The sequence below is a fragment of the Pleuronectes platessa genome, chromosome 20 (assembly GCF_947347685.1).
Source record: "Pleuronectes platessa chromosome 20, fPlePla1.1, whole genome shotgun sequence".
Classification (NCBI taxonomy): Eukaryota; Metazoa; Chordata; class Actinopteri; order Pleuronectiformes; family Pleuronectidae; genus Pleuronectes; species Pleuronectes platessa.
Window position 1 is genome coordinate 17995164 of NC_070645.1, and position 15300 is coordinate 18010463.

Below are 15300 nucleotides of genomic sequence, written 5' to 3' on the forward strand. Positions count from 1 at the left end.
GTTAGTTGTATAGGGATGTGGCATTAACCACAGTCTGTGTACAAGTGCACAGAATAATGATCAGTGTGATGTATGTAGAACTGAGCAGCTTCTTTAGCATGTGCACAGATGCACCACTGTGGTTTTCAAATAAATACACAACAAAAAGTTAGAAATTATACATCACTTACATCGGTATCTGGATAAATGGATGAATTACAGTCCCGACTCTTTTGTCTGACTCATGTCTGAGCAGAGGTTTGGCCGCTCGGAGGAAATATCCATTTGGCAAACAGCGGACACCGAGGCAGACTTATCTGTGACGCTGTGGGTTCAGGTTTCGGCTTAACCTTGGCACGGGAAGACTGCTGCTCTACAAGCGAAGGTGATCAGCCTCACTGAGCCTGGACACGTGGAAGTCAAAAGGCACAATACTTTCACTTACAGCCTGACCAATGCATCACTGCAGGGGGATACTATCAGACATAATGGTGTTTATATTTACCAAACTAATGTAAACATGTTTATTTTACAGATTTACAGAAGATTTGTGTATTTTTTTACTTTTTATTTTAGAAAAAGGATGTTATTTTATAGTGGTGGTATTCATGTTGTCTCATTTAATTTGAAATATCGAAGCTGTGATTACATTTATTTGTCATAAAGGCTTGAAAATTAAATCTTGGGAGTCATTGCCAATGTTTTTAGTGTATGTTTATATATATATATATATATATACACATTATGCACATTAGTTTTGTTAAAGAATACTGAGAGTAAAACCAGAATTGATCCTTAATGTTTTTACCAACAAACAAAAAACCTATAAATATCACTACATCTTAATATTAATAACATAAATCAGAAGAGCATGAGTCAGAATTTAGGATTTCTTAAAATGTGTCACAAAAATCCTTTGACCAAAATCTGTTCAAGATAGAAATCTTAAAATGAAACTACACTTGAAAACACACTTAAATTTTTATAACAAATTTAAAGTTAGCTGAATCATAACAATAGAAACTATTTCAATATTTCTACTGACCTTTCATGATGATGAGAGGGAACGAAGCAGCAAAGAGACGCATGGACTCTATGGTAAGGATACAGCATAGATTTACACACGCACACACACTGCATGCACAGGTAAACACACATACACACACACACAGACACACACAGACTCACACAAGGCCCTGATGCACAGAGCCACTCCCCAGGTTTGCAAATAAGAACCCAAATGAAGAAGCCTTGTTTGCTGTCGAGCTGATTAAGCAAATAAAAGATGATCCATCCAAACAGTCCTGCGTGTTCTGAGTTGTTAGCGTCAGCAGCTTAATAAGTGACACAAACAAACCAAGAGTCATCATCATACTTACTCTTTCTTCAGTGCATTTACATGATATCACAGAAGGGAAGACTCTAAGGATGCTGCTCCTCTGTGGCCCGGCCTCCTCGGCTATGTATTATACATCAGGAATAGGGAACACAATAGTGCGGAGCATACTAAAGTTATTAGGTTCATTTAATCAGTTTAATTAATTAGCTGTAACACCAGTTTGTCCAGTCGCCAACAGCCGATGAGACTGATAGTGTCATAAATTAGCCTGGAGAAGAGGAGCTAACAACGGGGCTAGAGCGTGGTCGACGGTGAGGAGAGAGGAGCGAGGAGCGAATCGGGTGCAACCGGCCATGACTGCACCCGGGTGCCCTCAGCATCGTTTAGCAGTGTCCCATTACACAGACGCTGCTGGGGAGAGAGGCGCCGTGGGACCGAGCCAGAGCCGGACTGAGAGTTCACTGCACGGACCGATGGAGTCTGAAAACATCTTTCTGTTTGAGAAAACATCAGAAGTAACTGATGAGTTGGCAAAGTTTCATCAGAATCAATTTGTTTTGTTTATGGTACAAAACGAATGTAGAGAACATTGCATTTTTTAAAACAATATAATAAAACCGTCTGTCGTTCTTATCATCAAGTGAAATACAAAATTCCATCAGCGACTTATTCAAATGAATTATTTTAGGTAATTCAGGCTAGTTTAGGTTTGACAATGGTTTTGATATTGAGGAAACATTCATAGTTGAAGAATATACGTCTTCTTAAGAAGTTGGCTCTGTTACGCTAATGACCTCTTAACACGTAAAGCTGAAGATTTGAGCTCTTTATGGGAAGTACGAATCTCTTGACCAATTAAACCTGTCATACTAACAAAGACCAAGCAGGTGAAAAGCAAATGGAAGAAAAACTTATGTTTACAGATTTGTTTCGAGAGATTCTGCCGTTGCTGCGTCAATGAATCGCTGATAATTGATTGTCATTTGTTTACATCACGATAACGCCTTTGATTTGAAATATTGCACGATTACGTCCTTCAGCGAACTCCTCGTGTGACGGGGTAGTGAGATTTCACGCGGCCGTGACTTACACTGTAAATTATTGATTCCGCTCGAACCGTCAGAAACTAATTGCTGCTGCGGTGACGCTATTATCTGATCACACAGATGAGCAGATGGCAGCGTGATTGTTTTCCTCCCAACACTCAGAGGCGTGTATCAATCAGAGAGAGAGAGAGAGAAACTCTCACCCAAAGCTAGATCAACATCGGTGTGTTCAACTAATTATTATTGCTCTGAATTTAATTTATGAAAAGAAACAGATTAAGTACTAGAACATTGATATATTCATGTAGTTGAGGTATTTCTTGTTTCAGAAGGGAAACTGCAGATCCAATGTTTTGGTCAGGAATAAATCTTGGGCCCGGTTATATCTCTGTGATACTGTGAGTCCTCTTTATACGTCCCCCCCCCCAGCGATGGTGACCTCCACGCCCCTCCCCACCCCGTCTGGGAGGGTCCCCTCCGTGTGATCAACCAGCCGACGTGAGTGTGGCCCCCCTCGTCCACGTCCTGCAGGCTTGGACGGCTGCAGCAAACCAACCTCATTTCCTGCTCCATTGCTTTACAAATGACTCGTGCAGGCTGAACCCAAACCGGGGGTGGGGGGGTGGGAGATGCACCGATGGCCATAATAGCCGTATGATTAGAGTGGGCCACGCTCCAGCACCGGGTGCAGACCAGACAGTGGTCCAGGCCTTCAGACCAGTGTACAGACAGTGATGGAGAATAAATCAGCAGTGATGAATGATGTTGGATCTATGTAGTAAATCAAGGGAACTGTGTTCATGCTTTATGCTTTAAATTTCCTCCATGCTGCCTTTGGACAATGAAATCTTCCACTGCTGAACTTTGTGGTCACTGTTTATCAAATATAAATAAACATGTGTCAGCATGTTAGCATGTGTTAGCTTCCATTAGCATTCCATTGTACCTAAAACCTTTGTCTCATTTTCATGCCGTTCTTTGGCCACTAGGGGTCTCTCAATCAAATCAATAACAAAAGACCTAGTTTGATGACGTTGTGAAGAAGCGTGAAAGTTGTTTTCAGACACACAACTGGCTAACTGGCTAGCAGTTCTGTGTTTTTTCTTCTTTGTCGTACACCATTAGCCCTGAATGTTTCAGCAGACATGAAGCTAAAAAACGGGAAAAGTGGATTCAACACAATTTTAAAGGCGACTAAAATGAAACTTGAATTCCTCTGGAAACACTTGGAACCAAATCATATAAAACTCTGCTTATGTTTGAGAGATTGGATGAGAGCACGCGTGCGGCACACAGTCAGATGTGTGACGTCTCACATAAGCAGCTAATAGGCTTAATTTCCTGACAGGTAGCCTACATTCCTCTCTGCCGGGGATCAGCCGCCGGTCTCAACTCTGTGACTGACTCTGTACTGACGGGACATCTCATCTCGTGAAGACGGCCGCCCGGTCCAATAATCCTTCACACACACTGAACGCAACTGCTCAGCTTTCACAGTTTCATTTCAGCTCATGTGCCTGTTCCAGTTCCTCTTAAACCAGCTGCCATTGCACCCAAATAATCCAAATCATTATTTTGTTGTACGTCCAAAGCTACTTGACACAATGAAATATGAAATTAGATTTAGTAAGGTTTGATAAAATGTCTTACCTCATATTAAAGAAGTTGTTTTCAGACTGACTCCTGCCGACAGATCGTTTGTGAAACGTTGGGACATAGAACGGTATAAAAGGCTTGAGAGCAATTATGTTGTTGAAGATGAAGTGGCACTAGAATGACAAGCAAGTCCTTTAGCTTTGTCTCCTGCAGCCCACTCATTAAACTGCGTCTGTGTTTTATCACCAATATGTCTGCGTTGTGTCACCAGTGAATTATCTGGATTTTACAGAGAGATAATCAACATTTTGTTTCAACTAAACTTGGGTTAAACCACTTCTCGCCAGAGGGTAGAGGCATCACATCTTGGTCTAAACCTGCACAGAAATATATAAATAAATAATCAATAAACTCCCTTAAATTACAGCTCTTCCTGCAAAACGAGCTGTTTTAGAAGGAGCATAAATATTTGCATGACTTCCTGATCTTTCGGTGACTCGCTGGCTCTGAAGGACGAGCATCACCTCATGAAGGTTGATTGATTGATGGGGTTATTGACTCTCACAGTCTCTCACTCTTTGTGTGTTGGTGCACATGTGGGAATCGATAGCGGCCTCTGACACCACCAACGCTGCACCACCCTGCTGTTTCCTGCCTGACCATTACATGGTTAATGGAATTTGCATTTTTATTTTCCTTGTTGCATCTTGAAACCTTCACCTTTGAATCAAGTTTGGAGCCTGAATACACAAGAAATTCAGGATTTTAACATGATGGTGATCTCATACGGATTTTTCCCATATCTCCCCGTATCCCCCTATCTTATACAATACTGCTAAAACAATTAATTTACAATAATTACCACAATATCCTATTATCCTCCTCCTCCCCTGCACTAATCACGTGGTGCTACTCGACGTCGCTGAGGGGACTAAAGGAGGCAATCAGGAGAAATCAGAGATCACCTCAAGGAGATTCAAGGAGGGACACTCTGATTGTTGGTGTCACCGCCATGCAGATCGCTGGACGGCTGACGGGGGGGGGGGGCTGCGGTCGGCTCCGTCTGTGAAGGCTGATTGAATAAGGCAACTGATGAGGCCATTGTGGCCATAGGTACGTGGTGTGAATGCCTGACGGGCCCACGGCTGCCGCGAATGACCGGCTGCCATTGTCGCGAACCACCGGGCCGTGACTTCCCCAGCTGTGGTGCAGAGCACATCATGAGCCACTTAAATGAGTATTGGGATTGTGCAGTTGATAGAAAGATCATTAGGATGTTATCGGCTTCATATACATGCATGAAGCTCCACTATGGCTCAAGCTGACATGTTTGTGGTCAGGCTTTGTTAGAACAACATAAGATCGAAGCGTTTCACTTTTCTTATTTGTGCAGAGGACAAATTGCAGTTTGTCAGAAATGCCTCGAGGTTACATCTAGAAACGTAAATGTTAGATCAGCAGCCTTGTGCCTGACGCACAGTGGGAACAAGGGCCTGCGTAGGAGCTTTGCATCTCATGTTAATGAATTTGTCGCGGTCGTGTGATGTGAGCCGTTTGACGAAGTATTTATATCGGCCTTTGATCGAAGAAAATGTAATTCTCAGATCTCGATGCAATTAAAAGCGTCTTTGACACGTGTACAACCTCAACTGTGCAAAATGTTAATTTAACCTGCTCATGGCAAATGATTCACTTTGTAGTTCACCATTAATGTTCTATTAGCTGTTGAATAAAGCAAAATAACAAATCCAATTTGAATTCAGCTGGTTTCGAGTTTTCCATCCAGCCGGATCCATCTTCAACAAAGGCTAAGGATGGATTTAGTCTAGCATTAAAGATATTAAAAGTATTCACTTGATGCTGCTATATAGAAATCATTAACTCCATCGGCAACATACAGTGAATATCTGCAGCAAATCGAAACCATGATTGTTGATGTATTTCCGTCTCCAGCTGACCCCAGAGCAGCATCGCTAATGAAGCGGGAATTCTTCTGACGCTGTTTTTTTTTCAGAAAGTTATAAAGTTTAGACGCATTAAGTTCAACAAACAGCTTCTGAGCCACTTCTGCCCACTCCTCTTCAATCCCACGAGTCCCAGCGGTGACTCATCTTCAAAACACAGTGTGTCCTCTTCCCCAGTGAGGTGTTGTGTAACCTCACTGATGCTAATGCCCCCTGTTGTTCATCAGTATTCATTCCCTCTCCTCTGACTTTATGTCTGTTTGTGTGTTTTTGTGTTTAGCGTCCCTGGAAGTTTCAGCAAAAGTAAAGTTTGATTTGTTTTCAGGGTTTGAAATTGACAGGTTTGATTTTCTTGGAGTTTCTCGTGCATTTATTGACAGATGGAGAATCAGATTTTGCTCCATATGGTCATATACATGGTTTTCCACGCTCAGCAGCTTGTAGATGAGATTCACAGAAATACAATCACCTCTCATGCTCTTCTCATGTCCACAGAGTCCGTATGCATGTCGTGCTTTTGTGTAAAAAATGGGACAATGTGTGAAAGAGCCAGATTAATTGGGAAACCCAGTACTGTGTAATTAACAGCTGTTAGTATAATAGAGGTCAGAGAGAATACACAGAAAAGCACAATGTCTAATCTGAGAGAAATTGAAATAAGGACAAGAGCTTTCAGAGCGATTGTGTGCGTGTGTGTGTGTGTGTGTGTGTGTGTGTGTGTGTGTGTGTGTGTGTGTGTGTGGCATGAGATCACACTCTGACTTTCACACTCTCAATTGTTTGTCATTAACCTGGACACATAGGACCCCAGAGGACGGTGACTCAGCTGAATCCCCTCAGGAAACACACATTGTGATCCTAATGACTCCGGAGCGACTCTGAAACATGACTTGACAGGATCCAAATCTTTTCTGGTTATCAGCAGATATCCAGAAACCCACTGTGATACGTTTCTATTCCCAGTTCTACGCCTGACTTGATACAAGCCCTTTCAAATTATAATTGTATTTTTCTGGTGTCATGTCTGGTTGGTCCTGCGTCAGCGCACGAGGAACCAACAGGATTCGAGGGGGGGGGGGGGGGGGGGGTCGAGGTACCTTCATGCTGTCAACTTGCGTCTTCTTCTGCGTCACATACCATCGTCTTCTGTGTCCAAGTGGACGTAGCTGTCCCCAGGGAGAGAAACAGAACAGACAGATTCCTGTGCAGCTCTGCATTTCTTTTATTATCATTTCTTTACCTTTTCTCTCTGTTATTTTTATAACATGACCTCTGATGTTTGCACTACAACAAAACATGGTACATACATTAAAAACAACGCTCTAGGGCCGACAGCAAACATCCATTTATCATCTTGTGCTCTATTATCTCTCACGTCCCCCCCCCCTGTCAGTCTGAGGACACCTGGGGGGGGGGGGGCAAAAAACAGTCAGTGCCTCTCAGTGACCCTGAAAATAGAGGTCGTCCCAGCTTTACATACGTCCTTTCACGGCCTTTACAAAACCACTGAGGTGCTGAACACGGATACATCAGCCATCTTGAGACGAATCATACTCCCCCCCCCCCCCCCAGCCGCAGCATCGAACACACCGCCTGAACGTGCTCGGGCTCAGTGTGCGATTTTGGTTTACGGGATCCTGTTTTGCTGGATTGCACCTAGAATACATTCTGCACCCCCCACCCCCTCGCCTTGCATGCTTTAAAGCTCGCAACACCATTATCCAGCAGCCCCCAGTAAGTTGTTATCAGTGGCAGCCAGATGGAGAACACACCAGCAAGACTTGTTGATCTGGCAGCGCCGGCAGAGCAGCTGTCATTGAGAAGCGGTTCTTTGGTTTCAGATAAACATCTCTGCGAATTTCCCCTGTTTTATATTTGCTAAGAGAAATCTCATGAATCGCTGTCATACGATTCCCTGTTTGATTGTCACTGTTTATTTAAGCATTTGTCTGTATCTTTGGTTTATTGTGTATTTTTAAAGGTTGTTATAAAACTCATGCTGTATTGTAGTAGAAGCTTGTGACTGTCGGACTGAATCTAATCAGCAAACTGTGCATCCAGGGGTGTTTTGGTGATTTTCTCTGACCACAGACATTAGAATCTGGATACAACACTGTCCTCTAGTGCCGCAGCAGCTCCCTGCTACACTGAGGCTGCTCTGCTGCTATCCAGTCGTCTAATGCATTAAAAAAAAAAAAAAATGTTTTCACTCCCAATAAAAGGCTGAAGACGAATCTATGATTGCACCTCGTCGACTGCTCCACCAGCCGTTTTAATGTCACTGCAGAAAATAGGATTGAGAAAATGCAGCAGTCTCCGGCCCCCACCTCAATTCCACCACAGGGGGAAATACCCATAATGCACTACTTGATGCTTTTGTATTTTATTGGCATCGCATCGGTGCGGTGACCCACTTTTTCCAACAGTGCGCAGGTTATTTTGAGATTCCATTAGCCGGAGGACCAAGGGCAACAACAGGGTGACGAGTCTCACGTGCACGCCCACACCGACTGTCAGATAACATTTGGTGAATTTAAAAACCTGCCCGAGCACCTGTGAGTCCTGCGTGTGCACATCCTGCCTGGTGGAAAAACACAACCTGCATGAAAATGTGTGCCGCAGAAACATGAGTAACTCTGATGCTCACCGGTCGGCAGCCAAGTCAAGTCCTGTTCTCGTGAGGATGTTTCATCGAGTTTAAAGCTCGATCCTGTCTCAGCTGCTGACAAACTAAAGATTTAAACTGGTTTAAATAGCAGGGAGGACTGGGACGATTCATTAATTTGGCAAAGTACAGTGATCAACTTTAAAAACCAGCCTGTAACTCATCCGCACTAAAAGCATAAAGTACAATATAATAATTGCATACACACTTTGTACAACAGGTCGGCTGTTCCTGCTGGTCTCTCTCCTCTCGTCTCCCCGCTGCCAGCGCAATGCATGATGGTATAAATATGCCCATTAGTGACCATTGGTTCTACAGTCTTTTTCATGATGCATTGTGGGAAACAATGAGAGCAAGTTAAATCGCTAAATATTTGTGATTAGTGGGTGATTTCAGACAAACTTAGGCCCAACAGCTTAAGTAAAAAAAATGTTTTTTGAAGGCTCCTAGCTTTAGTTTTTATATTTATCAATTATATGTGAGACTGGCATCAATCTAACTATCTGCAAAGAGACTGACACAGAGGGAAAATACAGTGGGTAGGTTCCCACTTAACATGGCAGCAGTTTAATGAGACAGAAAAAAACATAATGACCTGCTATAAGAAACAAAAATGACTCTATAAACACGTCTCAGCCAAATGCAAACACAAGATGAGCACAAAAACTCAACATGTGAGAATAATCACCTCAGTAGTTGTGAAAAACGGTCACCCACTGTTTCTCAAGAATCACAGTGTGTTCCCCACAGAGCTTTTAAATCAGCTGCTCGAGTCTTAGCTCTTTCCCTCCGTTACAAGTCTTTTTGATCTTTCACAAATATGTCCGAGGCTTTTATCATGCAGCGGTAAAACAAAACATCACCTCATTTCATCTGAACCCACCAGTTCAAACTCATTTTACTTGAACCATTAGGAGGGTGATTGGTGGTTATTACAACTGTTCACTGTGAGAACGACCAGATGCTCTTTTTTTGTCAAGGTCAGAATCAGAGGAGGAGGAGCAGGAGGAGGAGGACGAGGAGGAGGAGGAGGAGGAGGGGGGTTAGAATTTTTGTAGCCACCAGGCACTTGGAGGCTCTGCAGTGACGAGGCACCTGCAATCAGAAAAGACACAAAATGGAGTCCCAGCTGGCCCCACATCAGTGGGAGTCAAAAGGCCGGGGGAGGAGAAGAGGACGCTTCAGGCTCGATTAGGCCCACGTCCTGTCTCCAGCTTCAGCTCTCAGATTCATCACCAGGAGTCATTAGCACCAAATTCACAGCTGCCACTCAAACGCAGGCTATTTCTGGAAATGCTGAACAAAAAAGGGGTGGTGTGCAAAAACCAAATAGTCCATAAGGTCCTTTTTCACGTTAGGAGTTGCAGAATCACATCGTGTCCTAGTGACGACAGCAGTACTGACATTTGTATAACTCAGGAGTTGGTCCCTCAGACTGTAAACCAGCTGTGAGGTGGTTGACTGCTGCCTCCGGTGGCGTTAAATGTCACTACACTGTCCACTACCCTCGACCACCTGCCTCTGTCATGGTTGCTTTTGGGGATAAATGAAGGGATGAGAGTGAGACAGAGAAGTGATGAGGAATGACTGAATGAGTTCATAGCAGGAGGTGGTGGTGGTGGTGGGGAGGGGATTGGGACGTGTCAGTGAAAGATAAGCAGATATCTGGCACGTGAACAGCACTGACAGTGACAGAGCCCGGGTGCAGCCCCTGTAATGGCTCGGCACGAGTCGTTTGTCACTCGGCGTGAAAAGCAAACACAACAGGAAAGCGGTGGCGACACTTTGCACCGACACTCGCCATCGCCGGAGGACATTTTACCAAGCTCTGCCATCCGTCTGCACATCTGCATCTGTCCACTCCTCTGGCCCAGACGCTGGATATACATCACCCTCCAGCTGCATCACAGATCTTTCAGGAAGATTTAGTTTTTTTAACATCCTAAGATCTGGGATGAGGTGTTTACATCTTCTAGTGTAGAGGACACATAACCAATAGCTCCATTAAAGGCCTTATATAGATGTTTCTGATACAGGACATCTTTTCATTTGTTGGCAGGTTTGGAAACATTAGGTAAACACATTGAATTCAGTGTTAAATTACAGTGCATGAATATAACTTCATATAAACATAAAGTAACACAGCCAATGCAGGAAATGTAAAATCGACCATCCACCATTTTGGATCAGAGGAGAGTTGTAATGAATTGTCCTATGGATGAGCACTGCCATCTTGTGGGTGTTTCTAACACTACACACAAGCTCTTACATAGTTTTAAAAAATCCAATATTGAAATCAACTGTACATAAATGTGCATGACAGTAAAAAAAACATACGTCCACATCTTGTCATGTTAGAATGCTACGTGTATGTATACTGTATATATATATCTAAATCTTCTGGTCCTCAGGAAAAAAGCAAAGCTACATAAGCACATTGAAATCCATCAGTTCACGTTGAGAGGAAAACTAATTAAAGATTTTGAAGAAGGCTTCTAATGTTCGATCAACCTATTAAAATACTGTCTGCAGCGCCCCCCAGCTGCTGCAGGTGAGAATGCGACACCCTGGGCCGTTTCCCTGAGATGGGCAGGAGCTCGCCGTTGGCTTTCATCTGGTCTATCCTCCTGGACAGGTCCGTGTCACTGTCGATGACCAAGGTGCACCTCTGGGCATAGCTGACCAGAGTCTCCTCTCCCTGGCGGAACATGCCCACCAGGGGGACCATGTCTTTGCCGGCCAGGTGCAGCTCGGCGATGGACGCCGTGTTTGCGATGGTGTTGCGGTCGATGCCGAGGTGGCGGAAGGCTTCGCTCATGTTCTTCTTCTTGATGAAGGACGACAGGACCTGTTTGTAGCGGTGGATGACGTACTGGACACCTGTAGCTGGTGGACACAAGGGACAGGGTCACTATGACAGTTATGGATTTTGGGATATTGAGCAAATTATATAAGTAGCCATGTATAAACTATTAATATACGTTATTTACGATGTGTATTAACTTTAGATCTATTGGAGATTACCTCTCTTCCTGCTGTAGTCCTTCCCTTTCCTCGACCTTCTCTTGTCCTTGTGATGTTTCCTCCGTCTGTGTTCGCTCGACGCCGCTGAAACTTCCGACAAGTCGGACGCCTCGGAGCCGCTGCCGCTGGCGTCAGAGGAGCTGGACGAAGCTCTTTCTCTCTTCCGAGACTTGCTCTCCGAGTGCTGCACCTTGCTGGGTTTGGGCGCTGTGTGAAAAAGAGAAGTAACGGATGAGAATAAATCGAAACAGAACCAATGAGTCCACGCTGCTTCGGACACCGACCCTCTGTGACTGGACTGGGGCAAGCGAACGTGGGCATGGAGCGGCTGCTTGTGAGGTTCTCGATCTGGCTCCTCAGGAAGCGGCGGTCCTGCACCAGGTCCTCCACCTGCCGCTCCAGGGCGGCGATGCGCTCCTGTTTGCTCTCCAGCATGCACTGCAGCTTGGTGATGGTCAGCAGCACCCGGGGGGGCAGGCTCTCTGCATGTGAGGCAGCTGCAGAGACACACACACACAGGTTGTGTAGTTTTTAGTATAGACTTTAAATCCTTTAAATAGTCAGGAACATGGTCTGACTGGTTTTACTCCCTCTCTGTTGCTGGTTACCTGGCATGGCGCTGCTGGGTGTGTTGTCCTGCACAGAGTCGGCCGAGGCTCCCGACTGGAAGTTCTCCCACTTGATGATGCGGAGGTCATCCTGCTCCTGCTTCAGCCAGGCCGGAGAGCCGAGCCGCTCCTTGGTCCGCACGGAGCTGGAGTCGATCTCCACGCAGGGGGAGTAGCCCTCCTGCTGCCACACGGACGACATCTCCTCCAGCCTGGGGAAGAAAACATGTTGTGATCAGAGGTTTATCATATTTAAGATGTTGAACTATTAGTATTTCATTGTCTAAAATCCTGACTGATACTTCCAAGACTTATAAATGTATTTTGAATCCTCCCAATGAAGTATTCTGATTAACTCATCACAACAAACACCTCAGAACATTTCTTCCTGTTTTAAAAAGAAACAGAAACTTCCAGCTGCAGCACTTGAACTCTGACTACAGCTGTTACCATCACGACGAGGTTTGAATATTATAATTATGAGCTCTGAATCCAGCAATTAAGAGATTTACGAAATATAGCTTCTATAATTATAAATATGAAACGCCGAAATTACCTCTATGTTTCTATACTTAACAAATCAATGGTGTTCATCAGTTTCATGGCTACACTGCAAGAAGTGAGCTCATGGTATAAAATATAATGTATATAATATAAACAGCAGCAGTTATTTGGAACTTTCAGTAAAAGATTCTAATATGTTTGTATGATTCTAAATTCAATACATGCTCTTATTAAATCTTTAAATCGGCTAAATCCGAGTTTTCATTTCTGCATGAAGAGAAAAACGTGAATTGATGGATGTGATACTTGATGAGTTTTTAGAAATGCACATGAATCAAGTCACGTGTGTGGAAACATGAGAACAAGACATTAATAAACGAGACCGGAGCTGTTTCATTCATAATAATAGAGTGAATTCACTGTAATCTTCAATAACTGGTTAACAAGACATCATCAGGTTTGTGGCTCTTCACTTAATGAAGGATTGATTAATAACAGTTGAGAATTTATTACCACAGAGTCTGATGCATGTACCTTTGTACTAAATAACTTAATGATGGAAGCAAAAATAATCCAGAGCTGATGATTTATTAATTCCAGAGCCACGTGAGTTCATATGACACATTAATAAATTGATTACAACGTGATGGATCCTGCAATAGTTAAACATTCACTACGAATGAGCAGGTGGCTCAGTTAACTCCTGGTTTTAGTTTAGATCCAGGACTCAAACTTTATATTGCTTCATGGTACGAATCAACAACAAATACAAAAAGTCCGACCAGTTTTTGGAAAAGATAAAAAGTTATTTCACAGAAACAGAAATTAGTCTCTCTAGATTTAAACTGTACAATGTAAATATCACTAGGAGGCTCCATGTTGTTCCACTGAGGATTAGTCTTCTCTTCTCCATTTAATGACAGTGTCTGATTCAGAACTTCAGTGGAATCAAATATCAAGAGGTCCCAGCGAGTGGAGACATGAACCCTGTAATTTCCAGCACAGGTAAGTTCTGCACCTGGTTTTCACTGAGTCCAGCTGGGTCTGAGAAACTGTGACATGTTATTAAAGCTGCAGGAGAAGCAGTTTAGTAAATAATGAAAAAGTAATACTGGAGCCTTGGAGCATAAAGGCAATGATCAGGCCCCTGTGAGTTTAATGATTACTGGTTAATGAATGTTAACTCTCAGTTACTGATTCATAAGCCACAAGATCAAGAGGAGAAAGAAGAGAACAAGTTTCAGGAAGAAGATAATTCACAGGATATGAGAGGTGGATTAATATCTGCAGGTTGACAGAAGGGATGAAGGGATTTCTACCAGGTGCTTGATAAAAGTGGGTTTAATGTAGTATAGTAGTAGTATAGTAGTTTTAGTAGTAGTATTGTCGTTTTCTTAGTGGTAGTAAGTAGTACTTTTGTTGCAGGAAGTGTCCATCACGCTTCTCTGGACGTTTCAATGGAGACGATGCTGCATGGACTGGTGATATGTGCAAGTTGTTGTTGCTGTAGCATCATCCAAACACAATGGAGGAGTGAGTACTGCAGTGATTAATCTGCACCTGACACAACGTGTTCACACATGGGATCGATTCCCATGAGAATAAGATGTTGCAATAAACTTTCCATCTTCCTGTTGAGATATCTGTGGATTCGAACCCTCACACAGCAGCTTGGCTGCAGGTTGATCACCTGTCACTCAGGATTTGTCAGTGTGTTATTAGTGGGGAATTAAAAAAAAAATGACATAAGTTATAAACCTTACATGATGCATGTAAAGGAGTCATGCTCGTGGGCTGCAAATAGAGCGAGGCACTTCTCCTTGCAGTGGTTTTTAATTATCTCCCACCAAGATGGATGCTAATGACTGTAATTACCAGAGAAAAGGAGCAACAAAGGCCGAGGAACCGAGAGAAGCACGTACCTTCAGCAGAGTCCAGGGGATCCGACTAACCCCTGGAACGCTCCTGCGCCTCTGGATGATGGAGTCCGACTCTGGATTCACCGTTTATCAACAAAATAAACAGACGAGTGGAGGAAGCACGAGAGAGAGGGAGGGAGTGAGGGAGGGGAGGAGAGGAGAGGAGGGAGGGGAGAGAGGGGGGGATAACGGTGCCTTCAGGTGCTGCAGGAAAGCTCGTAATTCTCATAACTTTACCACAGGACAAGTTTCACAAAATACTTACTTCTTGTTGTTTATTCTTTAATTCATCAAAGTATAATAACTTAAAATAAAGACAGTTACCGTTAATAGAGACTTGTATTTACTTTTCTATTTTATTTTACTAGGCATTTATTATTATCATTAGGAATATTATTCATGATGATGATGATAAACCCTCTATATATAAATACACCTTTCTTATTTTTAATTTCTAAAAAGACCTCATGTAACAGAGATAATGATTCAGATTTCATTGGAAAAAATTAACTTCTTAACTTTATGCCAACTTCATATTGCACATTTAGAAAAGCAGGCATGTATGTATTTAACATTTCTACATGTCTTGTCTACAGAATTGTATTTTATTCCTTGAAATTTTCATTTGTACCACATTTTCAAACCCACAGTTCACT

At 43.2% G+C, this 15300-nt stretch overlaps 1 protein-coding gene across 1 annotated transcript; it reads right to left on the reverse strand.

Moving 5' to 3' along the window:
- Window positions 1–11095: 11095 nt before the first annotated feature.
- Window positions 11096–12423, reverse strand: LOC128426165 (coiled-coil domain-containing protein 106). Its single transcript, XM_053413037.1, has 4 exons — window positions 12222–12423; window positions 11898–12110; window positions 11614–11820; window positions 11096–11475 (listed from the first exon to the last, which is right to left on the reverse strand). The coding sequence occupies exons 1-4, from the start codon at window positions 12421–12423 to the stop codon at window positions 11096–11098; spliced, it is 1002 nt and encodes a 333-aa protein (XP_053269012.1).
- Window positions 12424–15300: the final 2877 nt, after the last annotated feature.